This window comes from Euleptes europaea, chromosome 6 (assembly GCF_029931775.1).
Source record: "Euleptes europaea isolate rEulEur1 chromosome 6, rEulEur1.hap1, whole genome shotgun sequence".
Taxonomy (NCBI): domain Eukaryota; kingdom Metazoa; phylum Chordata; class Lepidosauria; order Squamata; family Sphaerodactylidae; genus Euleptes; species Euleptes europaea.
The window spans coordinates 78,296,968-78,324,241 of NC_079317.1; the positions used below are offsets into that span (position 1 = coordinate 78,296,968).

A 27,274-nucleotide genomic window follows, 5' to 3' on the forward strand; every position below is an offset into this window, starting at 1 on the left:
GAAATGATAAAAAGCAGTCTCATCCCATAACCTAGAGCAATTTAGGTGAGGAGTTCTATAACTTCGGAAATGCTCACCTTAGGTCATACTATTGTGCTATAACACTCTGACTATTGGTGATGAGGATAATAAAATAATACTGATGGATTGTGACAGGATCTCAGGTCCTCTAGGGCAACTAGTATAGACTATCTACAGAACATGGTTAGTGTAAATATACTTCATGCACTTTCCCGTTCCCATAGGTTTCATAGTTTACCTACAGGGGTTCTAATGTTCTAATGCCACTAATAAGTTTAAATCTTTAAGTAATCACTTTTATTCTTCCATGTAGTGCATATTTTAATACTTCATATTCTTTACAAGATAACAGACTAGCATACATTTTGCCTAGCCTTGGGATTTTAAAGTTATATGGTTTCTGAGTCGTACATAAGTGTGGAATTCATTGCCAGTGGAAGTAGTAATGTCCACGAGCACAGACAGCTTTAAAACGGGGTTAGATAAATTCGTGGAGGAAAGGTCCATCAATTGCTACTAGCCATGGTGACTAAAGAAGAAGAAGAGTTGGTTTTTATAGGCCAACTTTCTCTACCACTTAAAGAAGAATCAAACCGGCTTAAAATCGCCTTCCTGTCCCTACAACAGACATCCTGTGAGGTAGGTGGGCCTGAGAGAGCTGTGACTAGTCCAAGGTCACCCAGCTGGTAGGAGTGGGGAAACAAATCCAGTTCACCAGATTAGTGTCTGCCACTCATGTGGAGGAGTGGGGAATCAAACCCGGTTCTCCAGATCAGAGTCCACTACTCCAAACCACTGCTCTTAACTATTACACCATGCTTCTCTCCAGGGAGCCTCCATCTATAGAGACAGCAAACCTCTGAATACCAGTGCTGGGAGGCAGCAGCAGGAGAGAGCCTCGACCTCTATGCCCTGTCTGTTTGGCTCTCTGGGGCAACTAGTTGGCTGCTGTGTGAAGCTGTATACTGGAATAGATGGACCACTGCTCTCATCTTAACCGGCAATTCTTATGCCCTTACATGCATGGTAAAGCAGTAATGCGGGCTCTAAAACCAATGTGCTATATTTATCTTTTTTTCAGTGATACTGATTTCTGTGTCATTTTGTGTGTGTGTGGTAAAGCATGAACCTATAATGTGGGAAGCTTCATATGAAGGGGACACCCCTGAAAAGATTAAGGGGGAAATTTAAAACATGCTAGTTATTTCTCAACATGCCAGATCTCTTTGACAAGACCTAGGGATGTAATAACATGTTAACCTAGTACATGTGTGTTCAGTGTCCACGGAGTTCAGGATGGCGTATGTGATTCTCCCCTTCCCCAGTTTCTCCTCACAACAGCCCTTGAGAGAGGTTAGGCTTCAACAAAGTGACTGGCTGCACTGTACCCAGTGAACTTCATGGTAGAGTGGAGGTGGAGAAATATGACCAGTAACTGGATATGTAGTTTATCTTTTTTTTTGCCCATTAAATGGGCTGTCTTTAATTCACATCTTATGTCTCCATCAACTCTCTTCAGTATCTACTTGGATTAACTGGATCCATTTGAATCAGGTTTTGAATTTGGATTTCAGGCGCAGGCTATGTTGATCACAATGATGGGCAGTGTTTGATGGGAGAGACAGAGAGAGTGCAATCCTGTTAGTTTTTCTAGACCTCGTGGCAGCTTTCAGTATCCTGAAATCATTTGGGACCAGTTGGCAGAAATCAGTATTGAGTGTACTCTGCTATAGTGGTTCTGGTCCTACTTGGATTTGTTCCAGAAGTAATACTTGGGTATAAATGCTTGACCTCGTGGGATTTGACATATGGGATCCCATAGAATTCTATTTTGTCCCCCATGTTGTTAACAACTATAGGAGACTGCTGGAAGAGGTCATCTATGGGTTTGAGGTAAGGTGCCCAATATGCAGATTACTAGCTGATTATATCCGCAGTGGATTTTCGGACCCAATGTGGTGGTGGGGGTGGGGGTAATGGGCTGAATGGGGACTGCTAAATTGAAGATAATACTGAGGTATTGTTGTTTGTTGATGTGGTCATATTTTAGAGTTATAGTGCAGATGTTTTGTAAGGAGCAGATATGTTGCTTGCAGTTGCCGTTAGATCTAGGCTCACACATGGAGTGATAAATCTTCTCTGTTTCATATTGTGCACCCAAGCTCCCTATAACTATGATATTTGTCCACAGCTACCCATGCTTTAAGGAGTTACCCTTAAGGAGTTCCGCAGGGCCTATAAAACGGAGCTATTCTGCCAGGCCTATAACTGAGGACCACCGCAAGTTGTCCATAATTGCTGGCCTCCCCATCTCCCCCCACTACTGTCATCAGTGGGGGTTTACCTGCTTGTCCGGCCCACAGTGGCTACTAAGTTCTTATTTTTACACCATCTTGTTTTATAGTTGTTCTAATTGTTGGATTTTAATTGATGTTTTATGATTTTATGTGATTTTTAAAGGTTGTTACCCACCCTGAGCCTGGTCAGACTGGGAATGAGAGCGGAAATATAATAAAATTAAAATAAAATGCTCTGATTACATCCCAGCAATGCACTCTTAATGTAGCTGCCTTTGAAGACTGTCTTGAAGCTTCAGTTGGTCAAAGTTAAGGAAGATAGGTTGCTTGTGGCATAGGCTACAAGAACCTGATATCACCAGTTTTTAAATATTATGCTTGTTGCAAGTTCATTTCTGGGCACAATTCAAAGTGGTGATTATTACCTATGACACCGTACAAGGAGTAAGGTACTGGAGGAGCACCTTCTTCCACATGACCCAGTCTGCCATTAAGATAGTGTGTGCTTCCAATGCCAGAGACAAGATGGAAGAGCACCAGGGACATGAACTGTTCTGGCCCTGAAGTTTCAGAGTCTGTAGTACTGGTCAATGACTGTAATAAAGTTAGGATGATGAGTTTCAGAGTCTTCTTCCCAGAGGGGCTCATGAGACATTGAATTGCAACCTTTTAGATACCAACAACAACAACAACAAAAATGTTTACCCAAGTTTTATGTGATTTTGTGCAACCCTCTTTTTCTGAATTTTCCTGATTCTTACCTTTACATGACTGATTACGCTTCTGCCTTCAAGTTCATCTGCTGTAATTTTAGATGGTCCAGTCTTTCGTTAACTGCTTCTTTTAGGATTTTTATCTTCTGCTTTTAGGGCTTTGTAACTTTTTGCTGCTTTATGGTATTAATGTTTTAGCTGCTTTTGTAGTGTTTGGTTATGACTTTTATGTGCTTTTATTGACTTTTAAACTGTCTTAGGCATTTTACTTAGAGGCGGTGTAGATATTTTAAATAAATACCTGCAACTCACTTTTTCATGGTTTATGAAAAATCCTTCAGTTGCAGGTTAAGTGGTGTAGCAGAAATGCAAGAAAAGCTAGTTTCAGTGGTGCAGAAATACCTGTAAGAAACATTGGGGGTGGGGTCCAAGCAGTGTGTGCTTTGAATAGCAACATGAGCATTGAAGCTGGAAACAGTGGACAGCATCAAAAAGCCCCATATGAGTGCACTTTAGATCTTTTGAATAAACAAAAGTTTAGTGACCTAGAAATGAATCAATAAAAAGCTATTCTGTATGTGACAAATTGAAGAATTGAAGGAGTCTTACAGAAGCATCGACTTTAACCATTCAAGATACATTGTAGATGCTTTCTGAAACATGTTTAATCCTTTGAGTACTGTAGCAGAGCGAGGTGTTTTGGTATTTAGGTTGCTCTTTGAGAGTTTTACTTTTCCTGTTTACTATGAGCTTAGCAAAAGGAAAACCAAAGCAGTGCTTTAAAAAGCAACCTCAGTTTTCTTGCAACTCCTTGTTTCTTTGAAGACCTAACATTGTAAACCTGAGCTATGAAATGCAGCCATGCTCACTCAATAAATGTTCGCATAATCTTTGCTCACAGCCGCCTGCTGGTATTTCTTGAGCCAATATTCAACCTGTAATCTAAACCACACCCTTGTTTTATCCATTGTACAATTAAACTGGAATACTTGCTTTAGTTAGTCTCACTGCTCAAAATTAAAATCAGCCTTATTTAAACCACTTTAAGAGCAGACTAGTAAAGTAAGCTGCCTTGGTTTCAGCTGTATAAAAATATTACTTGTTTCACATTACCAATTATGATGTTGCCATATGTGTTTTAAAATATGGAAGCACACACACACACATACTTTTTCATGTAGGAAATAAACAGTTACATAATTTTTTGTATAGAAAAAAATATGATACCTGAATGGAACTTCCATGTTTAGAGGCTGTATGCCTCTGAATAACATCTATAGGGGCAAATAGCAGGCAAAGGCTTTTTCCTTCATGCCTCGCTTATGGCCACTGTTGGGAACAGAATGCTGAACCTAATGAACCTTCCATGTGACTCAGCAGGACTTTTTTTTTTTATACCTGCTATTATTGTTGAAACAATTAATGGTAAAGAAATGATGTTAATAATAGGAATCTTCCTGTAAAATATCATTTTTTAAAATATACTGATTATGTGGTTCTCAGAGTCTGTCACACACATTGGCCTCAAACAGGTGCCAGGCAATTTCTGCTGAAAAGTGGCTTTAAGTATTACCCCTGTTAAGACCGAAGTGACTGTCTAGAAAAAGGCCTTGTGGTGGATGGTTTGGGCATGGGGCTGGATCCATTTTTTTGGGGGGGGGCAATGCCTGCATTCCTGTCTCCCCCCAGTTTGGGGATTCCATTAAAAGGTCTTGGAAGTGGAGCCATTAGGGGGTGTGCCCAGCTCAGAGGCTGTCGTCTGACTTCACTCTCAGGTAGCAGGGGAACCACGCAGTGGCTTCTGCCCATGTGGATCTCAAGATCTGCCATTCCATGCAGTTCCACCCAGCAGGCAGGCTGGGAGAGTTGTCGATGCATGGATCTGTCGCCCATGCCTCACCAGTTCTCTAGTGGCTGTAATCAATAAAGTTGTGGCCGTGGTTTACTCCAGCATTGGGTCGGTATTGTATTATTCTCCCCTTGCTGCCTCTTGCCTCTCCTCTTGCCTGTGGTTCTGCAAAATCCTTTCAATATGTGGTTCCAGACCATGCAAACAGCTTTGCTTGATGGTTGCAACTCCAAAAAACCATTTGCTTTGTGTAGAGCTCCGTTTCTGGAAAATTTACCCTGTTGTATTATGTCCTGCCATCTGTACAGAGAGCGTAGAACTAAATTTCTTACAGCGTTCTCGAAGGGCTTAAACTGTTGCTCAGAAGCAGAGAAGCTGTTCTTCCTTTTCTCAGATACTGGCTCGCTCATTTTATACAGAGCCTTGTTTGCCTTGGAAGCCAGGAAAATACGAGCAAAAGCTGAATCTGTAATGTTTTAGTACTTTTAGATCTGGATATTTCAATAATTTTTATGATTTATATTTTGTCTTATTCAGGCCTACATGATTGCTTGATAGTAATTATATTTTGTACTCAGGAAGATTTGCCCTTTGGTGATGAAATTGCATTGATAGATCTAGGTGGGTGCCTGGCTTTGCAAGCCCCCATGGCAATGGGTAGGCAAACTGATGTCCCATCAATCTCCCGCCCAAAGTTTTAGCCACTCATTAGTATAGCCTGAGGAGCACCTTGACCTCAACTTCTCCAAAGCACGGTATTGCTAGCTCCTGAAATGGCTGCCGAAGCAAATTCAGCCGAGATGGAGTCAGAACAGCAGCATACATCTGGGAAGGGGTTCCCTGGTAAGAACTGTGTCAGCCCATTGTTCATCAAGATCAGTATTGTCTACTCAGGCTGGCAGCAGCTCTCTAGGCTCTCAGGTAGAGATCTTTTCACATCATGTATTGCCTGGTCCTTTTTAACTGGAGATGCCGGGGATTGAACGTCAGACCTTCCACATAAAAAGCAAAGGCTGTTTCACTGAGCCATAGTCCCCCCGCCCCACCTCAACAAGCAAGCAAAGGACAAATATCAAAGTACTAATCTAAATGGAAACATGCCTTCATTCCTACAACCCGTTAGTTTAGGACCATATCAAAAAGTTTTCTGCTTGCAATGTTTGGTTGCAATGGCACATCCATTTCTCTGGCAGCTCTTCATGTCACAGCTGGTGACTCATTGTCCTCACTAAAGTTGCCTGCAGCATACATCTCTGAACCCCAAGCAAAGCACCAAAATATAAGTGTATGTTCAGATCCCCTTATGTCAGACTTTAATATTTAATATCTCCTACAGTTGAATCTTTAAGCCAAAGTCTCTATATACCTTACAAAATGCAGAAGAATTTGGTCTTTTTGTTCTCCTTCAATCTGAAGAAATTTCTGTACAGTCTGTTTCCTCTGAATATGATATAGGGTATGATCATTACTGAAGCCAGTCCTTCTGATTTAGGGGCTGTACACAGTCTAGAAAGGTGTGATAGACCAGCTTGTAGTAAGGAGCCCTTTTTCACCATTCAGCAAGGCCTTGATTCTCTGCTGTATTGAAGAAGCCCAGCAAAGCATGGGGTCAGAATGTGTTTGTCCTTTGGACAATAAGAAAGAAGACAGATACTTTCTTTTTCATATCACAGTAAGTTCTGACATTCTGTAATGGTCCTAGACTTCCAAGCCAAAGCTGGTTAAATACTCAATGTTTGGGGATACACTTTGCTGTCTTAATGACTTACAGTCAGTCAGCCATGCAATTCCAAATACTTAAGGTAACTCCCATCCAGAAGTGAGGTGATGATTTCTGTGGATCCCCCACACACACATATACACACACTGCAGACCCTCAATTTGCTCCTGTGTTGTTTCTGAGGGTCCACTAATTCCCCAAAATAAAATGTCTGGCGGCTCAGCTGTCTGCTGGGGGAAGTGAGAAGTCCTACTTTGTGAGGTCTGCTGTGTGAGCAAGTCTTGTTGGATACAAGTCATTATGTTCTAAACACGGAGTTACTCTTATGGCAAGTTGTTATGAAAATGGCATCTGGCCAATGGGAATATAGAATGTGCTACTGTTCAGCCTGCCTAGTATCAGAAACTCTCCAAAGCAAAAATATAGCTTATAATAGGTGTCCTTAATTTTGGTTCCATGCATCTGCTTGCCATTATTCACTAGGGTCTTGTAGCCCTTGAACATAAATTGAGGAAAATTTGCAGAGATCTTAAAGCAGTATTGACAAGTTGTTTGTGGTCTCTCACCCCCCCCCCCCTTTATTGTGGTGAAGTCGAAGCCGACTTATGATGGCATCATAAGTTTTTCAAGGCAAGAAATGTTCAGAGGTGGTTTGCCATTCCCTGCCTCTGCATAGCAACTGTAGACTTTCTTGGTGGTCTCCCATCCTCCATCTCATCCCCTGCTTAACTTTCAATATCTGATGAGATCATGCTAACCTGGGCTATGCAGGTCAGGGCCACCCTTTCTTACACACTAACAAAGGTGTTTCTCTTGGTAATCTGTCTACTCTTTTTTTCCCTACAGAAGAAGATACATATGGTATCTACTCCAATATATTGTTCAAGCACTTCCTTGCAGAGGGAATAGTTTGTGGACATAATTTATTCATAGCTTCAGCTAAAGAGGAGCCTGCTGACATTTTAAAGGTAAAGAAAAAGTTTCTTCCATGTGATATTGTTCAGTGTCTTTTAGACTGTGTTATAGAAACGCACTAAACAGTTTAATCCTAAGGAGAATTTATCTTACATTGGTTGGGATAAGAAAAGCAACCCAATGTTAAAATCAGTAGATTTTTACAGCTATTTTATGTCCCAGGTACTTGTCTTGCCTTGGCAGTAGTACCTGCTAGAAGGACCTCGGAATCTTAGTAGACCATACACTGAACATGAGTCAGCAGTCTGATGCAGTAGCTAAAAAGGCAAATGCAATTTTAGGCTACATCAGCAGAAGTATAGTGTCCACATCAAGGGAAGTGATGGTATTGCTTTACCCTGCTTTGGTTAGACCTCACTTGAAGTATTGTGTTCAGTTTTGGGCATCGCAGTTAAAGAAGGATGTTGACAAGCTGGAATGTGTCCAGAGGAGGGCAACAAAGATGGTGAGGGGTCTGGAAACCCAGTCCTGTGAGGAAAGGTTGAAGGTGCTGGATATGTTTAGTCTGGAGAGGAGACAACTGAGAGGTGATATGATAGCCATCTTCAAGTATTTGAAGGGCTGTCATATAGAGGATGGAGCGGAGTTGTTTTCTCTTGCCCCAGAAGATTGAACCAGAATCAATAGATTGAAATTAAATCAAAACGGTTTTCAGCTAAACAATAGGAAAAAATTCCTGACAGCGGTTCCTCAGTGGGACAGGCTTCCTTGGGAGGTGATGGTCTGTCCTTCTGTAGAGGTTTCTAAGCAGAGGCTAGAGGCCATCTGACAGCAATGCTGATTCTGTGTACTTAGAGCATGAGAGGGAGGGCAGGAATGGATGAGTCAGTGCTCGGATGTCTTACATGCCCAGGGTAATGGTGATCGCCACTTTGGGGTCAGGAAGCAGTTTTCCTCCAGGCCAGATTAGTCAGGGACCCTGGAGATTTTTTGCCTTTCTCTGGGCATAGAGCACGGGTCACTGGAGTGGTGGGGAGGTACTTGGGAATTTGCTGCATTGTGCAGGAGGTTGGACTGTATGATTCTTAAGGACACTTCCAGCTCTATAATTCTGTTTCTTTTTGCAGAGAGAAAACTAACTAGTGAGTGGCTATACTTTGGAGGCAGTATTATTTGTGCAAGTAACAAAGTCCTATAAAGACAGTAAATAAATATAAATATAAAAGTACAAAGTTGTCAAGCTCCTTATTGTATACGTTGTGCCAAAAAATTAGTGCAACTGGGTTGACTTTTACACTGGAGTTTTTGCTTAAGGGTTTTAATTTTGTGTTTAGCATTTTCTGTATATAGATGAATGACATTTTATGATATGAACCAACTGAAAAATAAGCTTTGTTTAATTGTCCCTTACTATATATTAGCTTTTTGATTAGAATTTCCAATCCAGAAACTTTGTGAAATACACGTTAAAGAAAGATATTGAATATTTGCTATATTAAGTATGGAGTCACTCTTTAGGTTTCTTTTTTAATGTAATACCTTCAAACATAAAAAGATTGATTTTTTTTCTGCATTTGGGGGTATGTATATGTGTATCACGCCCTGACCTGGATGGCCCAGGCTAGCCTGATCTCGTCAGATCTCAGAAACTAAGCAGGGTCAGTCCTGGTTAGTATTTGGATGGGAGACCACCAAGGAATACCAGGGTTGCTGTGCAGAGGAAGGCACTGGCAAACCACCTCTATTAGTCTCTTGCCATGAAAACCCCAAAAGGGGTCGCCATAAGTCAGCTGCGACTTGAAGGCACTTTACACACACATGTGTGTATCACAGCTTTAGAATCTGTCTGCTATGAGAAAAATTAAATGTAACAATAAATACACTGATATTTTGCCACCTGCTAGAGCATGGTCTGAGTAAAGCAATCTAGTTTTTAATAGGCACAGGCTTTAGAACAGTGCAATCCTATGCAGAGTTAACTGCAGTCTAAACCCATTGATATCAGGGAGTTTAGTAACTGTGGGATTGTACTGAAAATGGTACAGTGATACTATCTCTCCATTCTAAATATATTTTTAATTAATTAACAAAATTTACATCCCGCCTTTCTGCCCCTGCAAGGGCTGCCAAGGCAGCTAACAATTTAAATAAACTATCACATCTTTGCAGCCTATCACCATGCTGTGAATCCAACATCCTGGTGACTCAAAATGGGATTTCTTATACATATTATTCATTTCAAAAAATTTCTAAATGACCTGCTTTAATTTTATGATATATGATTGGGAGTTTCCCGATCCTATAGAGAAGACAAATATTGCTGGTTTTAGGAAGGGGAAAGGATGGTTTTATAGACCATAATTATCTTTAAACTGTATAACTAACAGACAAGTAGAATATAAAAGCCCCATCAGCTGCCTAAGATATATTATATTACCAACCAGCAATTTATCCATCATCCTTTGAAAACACGTTCATGCCTATTGTAGTCAAAGCTTCTTCAGGAAGTCAGCATTGAGATGTAACATTGTTGAAAAATTACACCCCTGTAAAAATCCTATAGAACAGTATACATGAGGTTTTAAACAGGATATTTTAAACATTTCTGTTCAGTCAGTTCATCTGTCTAATAGACAGCTGTACTGCTACATATTAGAATATAAGAATATAAGAAATTATAAAATAAAAGCCACCTTTTTGGGGTCTGAGTACAGCATGCTGCAAAGCCACTGTTCAGTATTTTGCTGGAGATTCCCAGTTATAAACTGGACCCATTGTCAGCCTGACTGGTGGACGTTCGCCCTGTGTGTAAGTGCCACTGTAGTAATAGATAAATTATTGTTGTAATCACAAGGTCATAACAAATACAGAATCGCAAAAATTAAACACGAACATGAAAAACAGATGAGCTGTAAAACTACAAAATACAGAATACCAAAAAGGGTTACTCGCCGAACAAGACTAAAAGCTACAATTTGTCCGGATGCCTAACAAAATTAATATCCAATCCAATTTATTAATACAGTCAACCAGACCAGTAAAAATTATATAGCATGAACAATACAAAAACTGCTTTAAAATGTTGGGACATTTATATATAAATTTTAAAAACACTTTACATATAAGACTAAGTGGAGAGACAAAGAGGCACAATAAATACAGATAACATCATTTTAGCAGAGATTTACAAAGCTTCATAATGACAGCACAATATTTGGCGACCTTGTTTGTGACCTGAGGATTCTCACTGCTTAACAATTTCCTAACCCTATCTGCTGAGTCCTGGCCTGGATATTTTATCAACAACTGAGAGATCATTTCATCACGAACAGGGAGTGAACAAGAGGAGCGAACAGGAGGAGCAAACAGGGAGTTTTGTGTGGGAGTTTGGCAGGGGAGTTAGGAACGAATGAATCGAAGCAACATGGGTGGTGAGAGAGCTGAGGTAGTGACCTGCAAAGTCTGTGCCGTGTTTGTTATGTTACTTGAGGGTAACGACAATTACACTTTCAGCAAGTGTAAATTGGTAGCCCTACTGGTGGAGAAGATACAAGGGCTTGAGGCACACTTGGCCACACTCCATTTCATGAGGCAAGGTAAAGAGTTCATGGACAGAACACATGACGTACTCTTGAGAGGGCAACAGGAGGAGGAGGAGGTATCTCAGAAAATGGAGGAACACCCCACACATGTGGAAGAATGTGACCCACGGGAACAGGAAAATCTGGAGTCATACAGAGCCTTTATTGCTAAGCAATCAGTTCCAGGATCTCCCCATAGATATTGATTCTGGATCACTGGAACAAGGACTGCTCCCCCAGGCTCCAGGTCAAAGGACATTTCTCAGGCCCCTGAGGATGAGAGTAATCAAGCTTCTTCTCCCCAATATAGGAGGACACGTGGTGGTAATTGGGGACTCCCTATCAAATGGGATAGAGGCTAAAATGTGCCAACCGGACTTGTCATATTGAGAGGTATGTTGTCTACTAGGTGCATGCATCCAGGATGTGACAGAAAGGCTAGAAAGACTCATCAAACCCACATATTATTATCCCTTCTTGTTTATCCATTCCACAGCCTGGAATGTATTAAAAGAGTATGAGGCTCTGGGTAAAAAGGTGAAGAACCTAGGACTGCAGGTTGTAAAGTTGTTAGTTCTTTCTGTCAAAGACCGTGGCTTAAGAAGAGAGAGAAGAATACTGGAAATAAACAAATGGCTGCATAGACTGTGTCATCAGGAAAGTTTGGGGTTTTTTGACCACCATGGATTACACTTTCGAGATGGAGCTCTTCTATTGGGAGATGGTTTGCACTTCACAAGGGTATGAAAAATGGGTTTGGTAAGAGACTTATAAAAACTGATAAAGATGGCCTTAAACTAAAACCTGTGGGGGAGGGAGACAAAAATTCAAAGCCTAGCATGATGCCAATAACTGGAGATAAGAACTAAAGATGTGCAGGGAGGAGCACATATGCAGGGACCCATTCAGTTGTAGGTAAGATCAGAAATGGAAGACTTAGGGCACATAAACAATGGATTTTGATGTCTCTTCACTAATGCATGGGAGAAACTTGAAGTCCTAGTACAGGAAGGGGGACTATGACCTAATAGGCATTACTGAAACTTGGTGGGATGACGCTCACAATTGGAATATTAGGATTGAGGGGTACAATTTGTTTAAAAGGAATAGACAAATAAGGAAGCAGTGAGAAGTAGCATTATACGTCAAGGATCTGAATACTTGTGAAGAAACAACTAGCCTTCCATTCTCAGATTCATGTGAGAGTCCCTGGGTAAAAATAAAAGGAATAAGAAATAATAAGTAAGAAATAATAATGATATTATGGTGGGGGTCTGCTATAGACCACCAAGCCAGGCAGAGTCTTTGGATGATACACTCCTAGACCAGATTACAAAGAAATGGGACATAGTGGCCATGGGAGATTTCAGTTACCCAGATATCTGTTGGAAGTCAAACTCTGCTAAACATGAAAGGTCTAATAAATTCTTGTCTTGTCAATAACTTCAGCCCAGGGATTCTGGAGGTATTTTGCCTTCCTCTGGACACAAAGCAGGGGTCATTGGCAGAATGGGGAATGTAAATGTCCTGCATTTTCCACTTACTATCAAAAGGTGGCAGAGCGGATTTTAAATTAACACCTTGGGAAAAGCCCAAGGGTTGGACTAGATGACCCTTGGGGTCCCTTCCAGCTCTGTGTTTCTATGTAACATTGGAGCTTTCTTGCTTGTCCTGACTGGTTGTGAGCAGGCTGCCCCATTTTGGCCGTGTAGTCAGGATAATAATAAGGATAGAGGTACTGATGAGGAGAGCAATCAAACCTTACACATAATTTGAGTGACATGGAGAGCCATACAGAGAGTATTGGCTGTATTTGGTCTAGATTCTAGAAAGTCAAAAAATGTGAAATACCTTTGGAAACTGTTTTCCAAATCCTCCTCTTGGTGTTTTAGATCATATTTATATTTTTGAAAAGACTTTCCCCCCCTCCTTGTAGAGTTATTAAGTTATTAAGTTTAACACAATGACTGATTCAGCTATCACTCCTTAGTTCAAAATTCTGGATAGCAAGTAGTTCAATTGTATTGTCGAAGGCTTTCGCGGTCAGAGTTCATTGGTTCTTGTAGGTTATCCGGGCTGTGTGACCGTGGTCTTGGTATTTTCTTTCCTGACGTTTCGCCAGCTGCTGTGGCAGGCATCTTCAGAGGAGTAACACTGAAGGACAGTGTCTCTGTGTCAAGTGTGTAGGAAGAGTAATATATAGTCAGAAAGAATGGTTCCATATTAACATACCACAGCCTCATTAGCACATTATCTTGATACTTACAGGACAATGATAAGCCCATTACCTTTGATACTTTTTGCAGGACAATGATTCAGCTAAAACCCACCCCTTTCTTTTTTAAAAAAATTTTAATTGCTTTTTATAAGTAAACAAAAAAAAAAACAAAAAAAAATCATAATACAATACAATACCAAAAAATACAAATACATATATATATAAAAATACAAAATCACACAAAGAGCACTATTACATCCGATGCTAATACATAATAAACTATCCTTTATAAAATATATAGTTCAATTGTGTTTTTCAAATAGGACTTAAGCTACTTTTAATTTGTTTTAACTTCTGCAGCTACATTTACCAAATCTTCTTTTGGTGGCAAGGTGTCTGGCTCCGGGGGTGGGGGTATAAAGTCACATTGGCCATCTTGTCCCTCTTTTCTGATTCTTTGCTAGAATAAATTCAAAAATATTTTCCAGCAATCCAGTCTTAGTTCTTTATATTATCAGTGTTAATATAAAATGCTTTAACAGCAAAGTCATTTCCTTTCCAGCATGCTATAGTGGTTAAAGTGTTGGACTAGGATCTGGGAGGCCCAGGTTCAAATTCCAATTCAGCCATGGAAGCTTCCTAGATGACCTTGGGCCTGTCACACATACGCAGCCCAATCTACCTGACAGGGATGTTGTTAGGAGAAAATGGAAGAGAGGAGAACAATGTAAGCTGGTTTGGGTTCCTACTGGGAAGAAAGGGGGGATATTAATGAAATAAATAAAATAAGTTCCTTAACTGATAATAAATACGTCAGTAGAGGTTGGTTTTGAAGTATTACTATGTAAATGTCACTTCAAACATGAATGAGTTGTTATACACTTTAAATAACCATGTCTTGTGTAGTTAATTATAAGAGCAGCTACTCCACAAAATGTGTTTATCAGAACACATTTATTGATACGTAAATATATAATGTTTACAATTCTAAATAGTGTTTTTTTTTTAAAAATCCCTGCAAGGATAAAAGGATTTAAGAGGGATTTCACAAAGAACATGAATTATGTTGCTAAATAATAGCACAATAGTACTTCACCAGCATTGTAAAATATCTTAGAGGGAACTATGATGCCCATAGCTGTTGTAATACATTAGTAATTAAGAAGGTGTGAGGTTAATCTTCATTAACCATTGTGGGATTGTTCCTTGGGTTTTATTATGCCCTAGGGAACAGAAGAAGGGAGAGAGGTCAAACTACTTGAATCTGATTTTGTTTAGTGCATCTGCCAAGGGAAGCAGAACAATGTAGCAATCCACATAAGGATAAGGAATTCCTAACAGTTAGGAAAAACATGAATCTTGATGCAGAAATACAGGATTTATTGCAGTATTTGAAATAGTGGAATAGAAGCCCTGTGTGTGACTTGTGAAAGCTTTAACTGGGGCAATTCCACCCCCCCATTTTTTACTCCTTTTGTGTACAAGTCTCCAATAAAGACAACTGATATAAGAAATGTAGTTTAGAAAATTATTTGGATTCCCCTGTAGTAATCAACAGAGCCTGCTTCTCCCTTCTTCCCCTTTGGGGTACATGCATAAGCCCACTTGCAAACAGTATGATGACCTTTAGGAGGAATGGGATGTGTGTGTACTGCCTCATATTCCCCTCCAGTCTTCTCTCTCTGCTTAGATAAGTTACATGATCCAAATCTTTAGAACAGGGGTCCCCTGCCTTCTTGAGCTTGTGGACATCTTTCAAATTTTAAGAGGGGATGGTGAGCGCCACCCCAAATGACTCCTGCAGGAGTAGGGCTGCCAACTGCCTGGAGATCTCCAATAGCTGGAGATCTCCTGCTATTACAACTGATCTCCAGATGATAGATCAGTTCACCTGGAGAAAATGGCAGCTTTGGCAATTGGACTCTATGGCATTGAAGTCCCTCCCCTCCCCAAACCCCACCCTCCTCAGGCTCTGCCCCAAAAATCTGCCACCGGTGGCAAAGAGGGACCTGGCAACCCTACGTAGGAGGCAAGCCCCAAACCAAAATGGCAGGAGGTGGAGCCAAACCACAAATGGCAAACCCAGGAGGCAGGTAAGGGTAGTGCAAGCACCAGGTCATTACTGACCCATGGGGTGATGTCACATTCCGACGTTTACTAGGCAGACTTTGTTTACGGGGTGGTTTGCTAGTGCCTTCCCCAGTCTTCTTCCCTTTACCCCCAGCAAGCTGGGTACTCATTTTACCAACCTCGGAAGGATGGAAGGCTGAGTCAACCTTGAGCTGGCTACCTGAAACCAACTTCCGTTGGGATCGAACTCAGGTCATGAGCAGAACTTGGACTGCAGTACGGCAGCTTACCACTCTGCGCCAGGGGGCTAGGCAGAGCCTAGCAAAATACTTCCCTTCTTGCTTTGCACAAGAATTCCAGAAGTGTAATAAAGAGAAACAAAGGAAAGCACAAGGGGAGGAAGGCAGGAAGACAAGGAATAAAAAGAAGGAAATCCAGTGGCTGTGGCTGCTATTTCAGCCACGGAAAACCCTTTCATTTGAATGAGAGAAGCTGATAACAAGCCTTGCCTTAAAATGACCACACCCACTTTCTGAAGAGCTTGATGAACACCAGAAGTACTGGTGGATGCCAACTATGCTTTAGAACTTGACTGAGAGACCAGTCCTAAATAGGTCTACTCAGAATCTTATGCTGTTTTATTCAATAATGAGGGAGGGAGAAAGGGAGAAGAGGGAGCTTTGGGGATCACTGCATGGTACAAGCCTTTTGGTTATACGTGAAAGCATTATGCCCTTTAATTTTTATAAAATCTAAGTAGCCTATTATCAAACTAAATTAATTGCTTAGAGATTCTTTTCATCATAAATGTACTTTTATTCTGCTTGTATCTGAACAGGTACAGTTTTTATCCAATTACTGTTTGTTAACTGCCCAAGAAAGTGATTGAAAGGTTTGTTTTGATATGATATGCAAGAAAGATACACTAAACATGTATCCAAGTACCAGTTTTAGGATTTGGTATTAACGATTGGGTTTATCACCATAATAATAGCATGTTCAACAACAGCAGTTTATTTCTGCTGATAATTGTAATTCACGTTTTCTCTAAGTATTCTACTTCATTAACAAGCTGTCACTGAGATTCAGAAGTTAGGAGGGGCAGTTCACGGCTTCCATTTATTTTCACGGACTACTGGCATACTTCCTTTATCCTGTTCTGTCTCACACACACACCCGCCATGATTTAGGAATGTTAGGTGTGGTAGTTAAAGAGTGCCGCAGGGTATTTGGAGGTGGAGATTGTGTGTCCAGTGTCACTCTGTAAGGCAACTGCCCGCTTTCTCAGATGTGTCTGTGGACACAATTAAAATAATCATCAGGATTGCAATATAAAGCAAAATCTTGTGGGACTTCAGAAAAGAATTACTGATAGATGTGGGGTGAGGGGGAGCGCTGAAGGAGAAATTGAGGTAGTGTGGCTCTCACCTGTAGGAAAATTTTAATGTATTTTAGGAGCGTTGCACTGCAACCCTAACCACTTATACTCTTCTAAAACCATTAATTTCAGTGGATGTAGAAGGGTGTTACTGTGTTTAGGATAGTACTATCAGTCACCTCTTCTACAGTGTGAGAAGAGGAATTGCAGTAGCAGGTGTGTCTTTCATTGTGAGAAGCAGAATAGAAAACAATGAGAGGTTTAAGGAGTTAAGTGAATGCTTGCACAGGATTTATTCTAATGATGATCTCTTCCACAACAATGAGCTAGGGCTACATTGACTCATTTTTGTATAATTGACATAAAGATACCTGTACACAATGAGTTGCAGGTGTTACTGGGGGGGAAAAGCAGGCAATTTTACTGAATGTGAATAAGATACCCAGGAAACTAATTTAAACTGGATTACACAAACCCGTAATAAATGTAGCTAAGGTACAAAAGCATCTATGTAATAAATAAAGTATAGCTAATGTTAATGTCTGAAATAAGAAACTATGTTATGAGAAATTTATGATGAAACAATTAGTTTTTTGCTTATAGGCGTTTAAGGTTTTAAAAGATCCTCATCCATCTTTACTCCTGTATTACTATGATGAAAGGTATACAGAAGTATAGCAAATAAAAGCCTAAATAGAAGAATGTACTGTTACTCAACTGCATGAATTACCGGAAGCATTTACTCTTCCCATTACTTTTCCCATCTTTCCATTATGAAATTGTCACATCATAGTAATATACAAGTGGAGGACGCATGAGGACTCATGGGAAAGTGGAGGAAGAGTCTGGGTACACCACTTTCTCCCCCCCCCTTACAGCCTCTGTCCCACTCACTCACCCTTTTGTTTCCTACCTCCCCCTTTCCATTTTCACCTTTTCTGCTCCCACACCCCAAAGCTTTATCTTCTTTCCATCCTATCTTTTATTGCGGCATTCTGCTCACCTCCCCCCCGCTGTATTGTCAGCACTCTGCTTGCCTTCCCCCCATATTGTCGTCTCTTTGCTCAACCCCCCCCCCCCCGTTGGCTTTCTGCTCTTGTCTAGCCTCCTCCCTCATCATCTGCTCTCTGCTCTCGTCTCACCCCCACCAACAGTCATTGGATCTCATCTCGCCTCCCCCCGCCCATTGTAGGCTCTCTGTTCTTGTCTCACCTCACCCTGTTATCATTGGCTGTCATTTCGCCTTCCCCCCATCATTGTCTCTCTGGTCACTAGAGTTGCCAGCTCCGGGTTGGGAAATACCTGGAGATTTTAGGGATGGAGCCTGAAGAGGAGAGGGACTTCAATGCCACAGAGTCCAATTGCCAAAGTGGCCATTTTCTCCAGGGGAACTGATGTCTGTCACCTGGAGATCAGTTGTAATAGCAGGCGATCTCCAGCCACCACCTGAAGGTTGGCAACCCTACTGCTCACCTCCTCCCATCATTGACTCTGCTTGCCTGGGCCCTATTGTTGGTGCAACAGTCGCCCATCAGCTTCCCCCCATCCTCAGCAAGGTTCTCCCCCCCCAATTCTCGTTGCAGTGCCTGCCTCCACAGCTGGGCCTGGAGCAGCTCCTGCCATCTTCCACTGCCTGCTAAGTTATTGTCTGCACATGCACAGATGACATTTTATTTAAATTGGGGAAATTTAAGCCCCCCCTTTTTACATTTCAGAATTTTCTGCAAACCTAGGGGGTCTCCCAAGTTTGCAGAAAAATCTGTTCAGTGTCATTGTGGCCCTAATCTGCGGATTTAGATATCCACAGATGGGAGCCAGACTTCAAAATTAGATATATAGATTATTAGATTACAAATGCATGACTGTACGTAATGGTGATGCTGAAACTTGACATTTCTGTTTATCCTTCCTCTTACTTGGTTTGTTCATGCCAGTCTAATGTACTGGTTAGAATATAAAACTAGGGTCCGGAAGACCCAGATTCAGATCCCCACTTTGCCTGGAAGCTTGCTGGGGACCTTGGGCCTGTCACATCCTCTCATCCTAACCTAACTGACACAATTATTGTGAGAATAAAATAGAGGGAAGGAGAAAAATGCAAACCTCACATATAATCCTTCACTGACTCAAGTAAATGATACAATTTTGAGAGTTTAAACCAGTGGTTCCCAAACTTTTTGGGCCACCGCCCCCTTGGTTCCATAAACTCAACCCCAGCACCCCCTACCCTATCCAACAACTCAGTTGAAGGGGCCCACCTCTAGTGCCCCCCTGCTGCCCCCTTGCCTCTTAGTGCTCCCCTAGGTAATCCCACCACCTCCCAGGGGGTGGTACTGCCCACCACTGGTTTAAACAATTGCTTTATTAAATAAAATTTCCATTCCTGTCTAGGTTAACCTGTAATATCAATTTTCATTGATATAATAAGACTCTAGATAATATCAATTTTCATTGATATTTAATCATGTTGGTTGATTAAATGTACGTTGAGCGACTGCAACAACTTTGTGTTGGTACCACACATTCATCTTGGAAAGTTACAGCTTTTAACATTAATAAAATAGTTACAGATGCAGTGTTAAAGTATCTGACATGATATACCAAAACTGTATGTGCTTTTGATATGCTTACTTTTCTCTATATATTTTTTCTAGGCCAACTTGTATTATAGCCAACTGAAACCAAAAGGGTTCAAAGACTTGTATCCACAAATAGTTCTGTGCAATGTCAGCTATATCCACTCATAGAGGTGTCTGATCCTCACCCACAGCCTCTAGTCTTTGCACCTCAAAAAGCCATTGTGGAGGGTGCAAGGGGGTTGCAGACAAGGAAATCCCAATTTCCTGTGTGAGCTGAAGTTCCTTCTGACTGCACAGCGAGATCTTTGGATCGAGGCCAGAATACTTTGCTCTTTCATGAAGAGGAGAAACAGGTTATTGATCACTATGATTTGCTTACCTCTTATATAAGCAACTCTCCTTTAAACATTTTAGTACACCAAAGGTGTTCTATATATGAGTCTTATTATAGCAAAACCCTTTCCCCTTGCTGTTGCTGCAAACATGATTGGTTGGCTAGACTGCATTGAGTTCTAACACTCCAGCTGTTTTTATTTAAAATATTTATACCTTGCCTCTTCATTAACAATCACTCCAAGCAACTCCCAACTAAATGTAAAACACATAACTGCCTGACAAAACTCAACATAAAAGCAGTCATCATTTTTTAAATGAAATCTTTAAAACCAGCCACTAGCAGAGAAGATTAAAAGGATTTTACTGCTAATCCTAAAATATACTACAAGTCAGTAGCTGCCATCACCTGTTCTAAAGTTTAGTCCATTCAAAACAGCAAAACGCTACAGGTACTCTTTAGAGTACTTAGTTAGGATTAGTGATTGGCTCAAGTACTCTCATGGCTTTGCCATTCTTATCTAGACTACTCCTTCAAAATAATATATCTAATTCTGAACATGCCCCCAAAATGCATATCAAAAAATCCGTACAGAGAGGCCATATTTTTACAAACAAGTGGGAAACCCCAGGTTTGCAGAAAGAGATATATTTGTGCCTTCATTTTTTGAACACTTTTCAGTTGTCTTGCTTCTCCTGAAATCTGTGAATGGCAAAAAGCAACTTAAGAAAGCAAAGGCTTTATAGATTCCTCACTCATCCAATAAAACAACATGCCTTGCAAGTATGCCGTTGAAACTTTTTTATGAATGCTATAATTCACTTGCAGAAGAAATTTACAAATATAGATTTGTTTTTGTTTTGTTACATATCCACAAACAAAAGAAGCAAAGCAATATTTACATGTGTACCAAGAAAAAGATACAAAATGAAAAAATAAGTCTACTCCTCACATACAAAAGATAACATTCAAACACATTCAAATCTACATTTAGTTTTTGCCACCAGAAAGCCAAAAAAGATTTCCACATTTTTTTTAAAAAAAGGGTTTGTTGTCTTCCTTCTTTCAAGTGGATAATCTTGCTTAAATTGAACAATTTAGTAATCTACCAAACCTTGTTAACCCAATTTTTGATATTCAAATTTGTCCCACTTCCAGTTTTTTCAATTGGCATTTTAGCTGCCAAAATAGGTTTAAAACCATATTCAAAGTTTCCATTTCTACAATAATCAGAGAGTGATTTCAATAAAACTTTAACGTTTTCAGGGAGTTGGCATTTTAACATACGATTACCCTATAAAATAGATTACTCCCCCCCCCAATAATTCTGCAATTGCACATGCCCAATATATGCACAAATAATCTGTGGAACCTACTCTGCATTTCCGGCATTTAAAAGGAGTTTTCTCACAGCATTTTTTCATCCTTTGAGGTATAAAATACCATGATTATACCAATTTGCAAAAATGTTCTTTGTAATTCTGAAAAGGACATGCAAAGTACACTGTCCTGAACAGCAATAAACTGTGTAATGCTGAAGGTCTCCCAAGCTTGAGTTCTTGGTTTGGTAGGATTCCAAGCATAAAAATGCTAGCTGTGCCAAAGAATTTTGTTCTTATTTGAAAACATCGCAGTTTTGATTCCAATAACTTCATTGCAAAGTTGGCAGAGGTCATTAGCACCCAACAGGTACAATGCCTAGCAATATGTCTGGCAGTATTTTTTTTTTTTTTAAACCTCACCCCAATTGGTCAAGTTGTGTATTTTAATCGCTTCAGTCATCAATGGGGTTCATAAAACCTGTATACCACCTTTTCAAAAAACAAAATGGCAAATACATAACACTAGGCAAGAATTTAATAAAATTGATCAATTGTATTTGTTAAGAGATTGTGTACTTTTGAGTTACAACCCATTTCTGGCTGCAGTACTATATCGTTACCAACCATGACCACTTGTTTAAGGATAGTTTGGCTTTGCTGTTGTTTTGAAGTCACTTGAGTGAATGATGTCAGTCATGGTTTGTTAGATGGTAATGGTGTGGGTATTGAGGAGGTTTAAGGTCCAGATGTAATTGTCTTGTGTTTCTGTGTGCTTGTTTTGATGTCTTAGTGCTAAACTAGAGAAGTTATTGCAGATTCATGACCAGCTCTCCTGACATGTAATTCAGCCACAAAAGCCCACTGTGGTATATTGGGGAAGTTCTGATGTGAATCAGGGCTTGGGAACATGATGGTTAACTCTTTTCCATGAACATCCATCCCACAGTTGAGACATTTTAGCCCTAGTAGGTGAAACAATGCCCTGACCTAGATGGCCCAAGTTAGCCTGATGTTGTCAGATCTTGGAAGCCCAGCAAGATAGGTCCTGGTTAGTACTTGGATGGGAGACCACCAAGGAAGTCTAGAGTTGCTGCTCAGAGGCAGGCAATGGCAAACCACCTCTGTTGATCTCTTGCCCTTGAAAGCCGTATGGGGTTGCCTTAAGTCTGCTGTAGCTTGATGATACTTTCCGCCACCAGGGGAAACAATAAAAGCATTATGTGACTGATATAGGTTGTAAATACATTTGTTGGTCATGGCCAAAACAGATATGCCACCAGGAGCTCCGTGATCAAATATTCCCAGTATTTTTTTTTTTAAAAAGGTAAATATGTTTCCTGGCCCCTGATTGCGGCTGGGGCTCCGGGAAAAGAACCATACCTGGGTTTTCTGGCAGTCAAAAAACACACACATACAGGATTTCTGGTCCTGGAAAGAAAAGAAATCCAAAAAGAGGGTGCCTGCCTTTTGCCCCTTCCAGAGCTAATAACAATGTGTATATGCATGTGTGTGTGGGGGGGGGTTGTTTTCATTGGCACATCTATGTAGTGATGAAATAGTTAAACCCTTTCCCCTGCCTTGGCACAGCCCCAGTCAGAATCAGGCCCCAAACATGTTAACACTTGTAACACTGATCAGGAATTTCCTGGAATCTTACTTATTTGTCCTTTCAGGCAAAAACATTGTTACTATTTTTGAAATATTTCTTTGTAGACCCTTAAGTACTGAATTATTGAACAAAGACTACAAATATGTTATGTATGACAAAATATAACATATTTGCAGCAACATATTTGTAGTCGTTCATGCATTAAGCCTGTAAATCTATGCACAGTTACTAGAAGATAAATCCCACAGAAGTCAGTATGCTTTTGAGTAAACAAGGATGTGAGCAGGTCTCAGATATCCATAATTACCTTTGTACTCTCTTAGTAATAATGTTAATTAATCATACTTGATTGAAATGTTTAATAAAACCGCCTGCCTGAAAATCTTATTATATTTTTTAATCTTCCGGTTTAGGAGCTTCCATCACCTTTCTTGAATACTTCTGTCAGTGCAGTGGAAGAAGAAGCAGCAGCTATGAAAGGCAAGCAAGATTCTCAGGAATCCATGAAAATAGCTTGGCGTTACCAAAACATACCAAAACTAGAGGTAAATTGTATTTCATAGCTGTTTTCCATCAAAAAGTGTGTGTTTGATCATTTATGCACATGAAAACATGGTTGGGCAGACAGAGTGGTGGGGACAGTGAGATGGCAGGGCAGCGCAATGGGGAGGAGGCGGGGCTGGTGGGCACAGCAAGAATAGAAGCTGCTGCTTGCCCCACCACCACCTCATGAGCTGAACAAGCAGAGGTTGAGCTGGTGCACCCATGGGCCGAGACAGACAGGAGTGCCACAGTAGGCAGGCAGCGGCAGCAGCACTTAAACCAAGCAGGCTGGTGAGTGATCAGACCACCAAGCAAGGGGGAGTTTGGACAGGTGGACAGTGGCAAGGGGTGGGTGAATGGAGTGGTCAAAGTGGTAGGAAGGAGGAGGGGACAGGCCGATAAGCAGAGCTGCAGGGAGGGGGCAGGAGGAGGAGGAGCCTCTGCCAACTTTCACATTAGCCTGGGAGGTAGGATAAGGAGCCACTGCTGCCACCCCACCCCACTGCTTGAGGCAAGTTGGGGAGCCACTGTGGCAGGCAGGCGGCAGTTCTGGTAGGGTAGTGGCCAGCCTGCTGGCTGAGCAGTAAGAAGGGAAATGAGTGGGTAGGCAAAGCAGTGTGGTGGCAGGGAACTCAGGCTGAGGAAAGAGGGGGAACAGAAGGGCAAGGGGGTGAGGATAAGTCTTGAGGATATATTTCATAAAAATTCAGTACAACGCAGTGTAATTAAAATTCAGTAAAATTTAACGGTAAAACCAATGAAACCCATTGAACCAATTGGCATATATTAATAGCACACTGGACCACAGAGCCAGGGGAAAGGCAATCAGGACCCCACCAAGAATCAGTAAGATGGAACAAGAAACAAAAAAAAACTAGGGGGGCAGGGAGGCCAGCTATGATATACACTGTTGCTGTCCTCAACCGTAGGCCTGGCAGAACATCTTGGTCTTACAGGGCCTGTGGAACTGTGTTAGGTCCCCCAGGGCCCTGGTCTCACTAGAGAAAGAGTTCTGCCAGGGCCTTTTCAGCCCTAGTTTAGGACAGCTGAACACTCTTTGGGCTGGGGATCACCAGTAAATTATTATTCGCGGAACATAGTGGGGGGGCATACCATGAGCAATGCAGAAGATAACGCAATTAATTAAGATAAAGTCTGAGACATGACATACCATAAACAATGAGGGAAATGGATTACAAAACTAGACGCCAAGACAGCAAAAGCAATATAACAAATACAATAAATAGTGCAGTAGACCACATTGCTATAACTAAATATAAAGGTATTACTGTCAGTGTTATAAAACTTACTGTGCAAGTTTTCAAGTGTAAGTAGAAGCATGTATTCTGTTCATACAAAATAGCTTCCTAAATTTATCTCAGTATAGATGTTTTTATGTAAGTCGATTGAATGATATTTAGGTCTCTCCTGTGAAAGCACCAAATTGAATCAAGCTGTTGAGTTGCTTATTCATGTGCGTAATAAGTAAAGTAAGCACTTGAGATTATATCAGCTTCACTGTCACTATAAACTAATGGTTATGAAGGCAGCAAGCAAGAAACAAGCCCAGTGGTCAATTCCATGGACTTTGTGGTTGTTCGTGTTTTATGAATAATATTTTTCCTTAGGCTAGTTATTTTCTCACCTAGATAATAAGGTAGTCAAACCTCTACCATAAACTGCAAAGTTTTGGTGCATACCGTCCTAGAAACTAGTTTTAGCGTTGTTTGGCTCAGTTTGCCGCCCAGTAAATTCAGTCTTTTTCTAAAGAATATAATTGGAATATGACAAAATGATTTTGCGTGGCTTGGCGTGTTTGGTTTTCTGTAATGGTACAGTTGTGGCTGTGTATTTGTGTCAGAGAGGAGACTTAAATAGGGTGACATGTCAAATCAAACACTCCCTACGATAATCATATATTTTGATCAGTTTTATTAATACAAAGCTTGCTGTGCCTTGTTGAACCTTCCCAAAATATTAGTTATGTAAAAATTTCCAAATTCATTCTTGAATGTATCTGTATGAATTGTCAAATTAGCATATTGAAGGAGGAATACTGTCAATATTCCATCACAGAACATTCTGATTTTTTTTGTTGCAGTGGTACAATCAAGCTGCCTAAATCCATTTAGTAATATACTGTATTAAAATACAAAACACAATGGAGACTATAAAAATATGATGGGATAAAATGTGGGATAAATAGCATCCAAATGAAACCAGGGTTGGTAAGCTTATTTTGATTAGATTCTGAGGTGGTCACTGCAATGTGAAATTCCCTGTACATTATCAGTGGAGATACTCAGTCTTCTTGGCAAAATTGCTAGATCATAAGAATTGCTATATAGCAGCTCCCCCTTGATCCAGATCTCCATCAAATATAACAGTCGTGGGTTGCACTCCAGTGCTGATCAAAAAGCCCAATTGCCACCCCAAGTTAGGATATATGTTTTCGTTAAAAACGTAAAAAGTTAAAAAATATTAATAGGGGGTTAGATAGCCTGACCCAAGTAACTGGTGTCGGCTATGTCTGTGCAGTGGTCACAAAGAAATCATGCAAAAACATTTTTTAAAGGTACAGATCGACCAAGAGGAGGGGGAGGAAAATAGGAGTGGGATGGTTGGGGAAGGGGGAGGAAAATGCATAATTAGGCAGTACAAAAGGGGAAGAATTAGGGAATGGGATTCCCCTCCCCCATGAGTCTAACCCTAACCCTTGTGTCCCCCTATTGTACTAATATAATCCTGGTACTCGCTGCATGGCTCAGTCTGATCAGTGAAATTCTAGGCTAATTTCTGCCCCAAGCTTCTGCCTCTAGCAGCTCTTTAAAATCACCTTACCTTCCTTGTGCATCTAATGCCTATCTTGTTATATCTGCCTGTCAGTCCGTTCCTTCTGCCTTGATGAGCCTTGGACAAGGGCATTTCAGTCTCCCTCTCCTATCTGCACCCTTCCTTATAGTGTGAAGGTCAAGGGCTGCATTTCATTTGGGGCAAGGGCACGCACACACACACAACACAACACATAAGTGCGTGGAAGTACTTGAAGTCTGAATCTTAGCCTTTGTTCCCAACTCCAGTTTGCCCTTACTATTTTGTCCTCCTCAGAGTAGATGTGCTGGCTAATGCATGCCTTCATTCCTCTGTCTGAAAAGATATTACCATTACCTTGTACGTACCATACTAATTTTCACTGGATGTCCCGCTGAGAACTCCTTAGCCACAAAATGGAAATATAGTGATTGCCAAAAGAAAATAATTGTTTAAAAACTGATTTAACTGGTTTAAATGTACTTGTTTTGTACTTTACCCAAACAATTACTAAAGTACTTTGCTCTGTGCAACATTTATAGCTAAACATCAGGTAGGAAAATACATGAAACGCTTTGGTTATCTTTTTTTATTAATTAAAAAAGAGATATAAAATAGAAAATAAAGACAGTTCATTTTCGCAAAGAAAAAAACGAATAAGAGAAATTATACACATGATATACTATACAATACTTGATAATGACAGTTATAATTTAAACAATATTAGAGAATAAATGATGATAAAAGAATAAACTATTATAAATCTAAACATGAGTTTCTAAAAATAATTCCAGGATATTGAAAAATACATGCATATATTATCAACTATCCGTTATATATTTGAGTGTTTTTTTCCTAAAAACCTTTTTGATGCCATATAACAAAGAAACTATTAGTAATTCATATATATCATTTCAGCTACATCCTCCTGCTCCCCATTTTGTAAGAATAATACTTTGGCTGTCTTGAATTGCGCTGAAGACTGATTAAAAAATACTACCAAAATGAAAATTTTAGCAAAAGAAATTATATTTCCATAAATTTTATTTCCAGATTAAATTGGTTGGTTTAGATACAATATAAAGAAAAAAACAAAATAATTTCAAAAACATAAGTAATTGTATCCTTACTAGTAATGAACATTTATTCCTTCTAAGTAAAATATCTTTTGTAATACACGCGAACACCAGACTTTGTTTTTATTTCTAACTAAAAATATTTCCTTTACAGAAATATCAGTTGGCTCCCCCACCCCCATTTTAAAGTAAAGACATGCAATTAATTTATCCTTTATGGCTCACACTTAGTTCTTTC

General features: G+C 40.3%; 1 protein-coding gene across 1 annotated transcript in view; it reads left to right on the top strand.

The window, feature by feature from the left end:
• The window catches only part of ELP4 (elongator acetyltransferase complex subunit 4), a 179,974-nt gene that overhangs the window by 15,146 nt on the left and 137,554 nt on the right, over positions 1–27,274 (top strand). The window contains exons 3-4 of the mRNA XM_056851933.1: positions 7,447–7,568; positions 23,020–23,151. Coding sequence (XP_056707911.1) covers positions 7,447–7,568; positions 23,020–23,151 — 254 coding nt within the window. The remainder of the gene's footprint in view (positions 1–7,446; positions 7,569–23,019; positions 23,152–27,274) is intronic.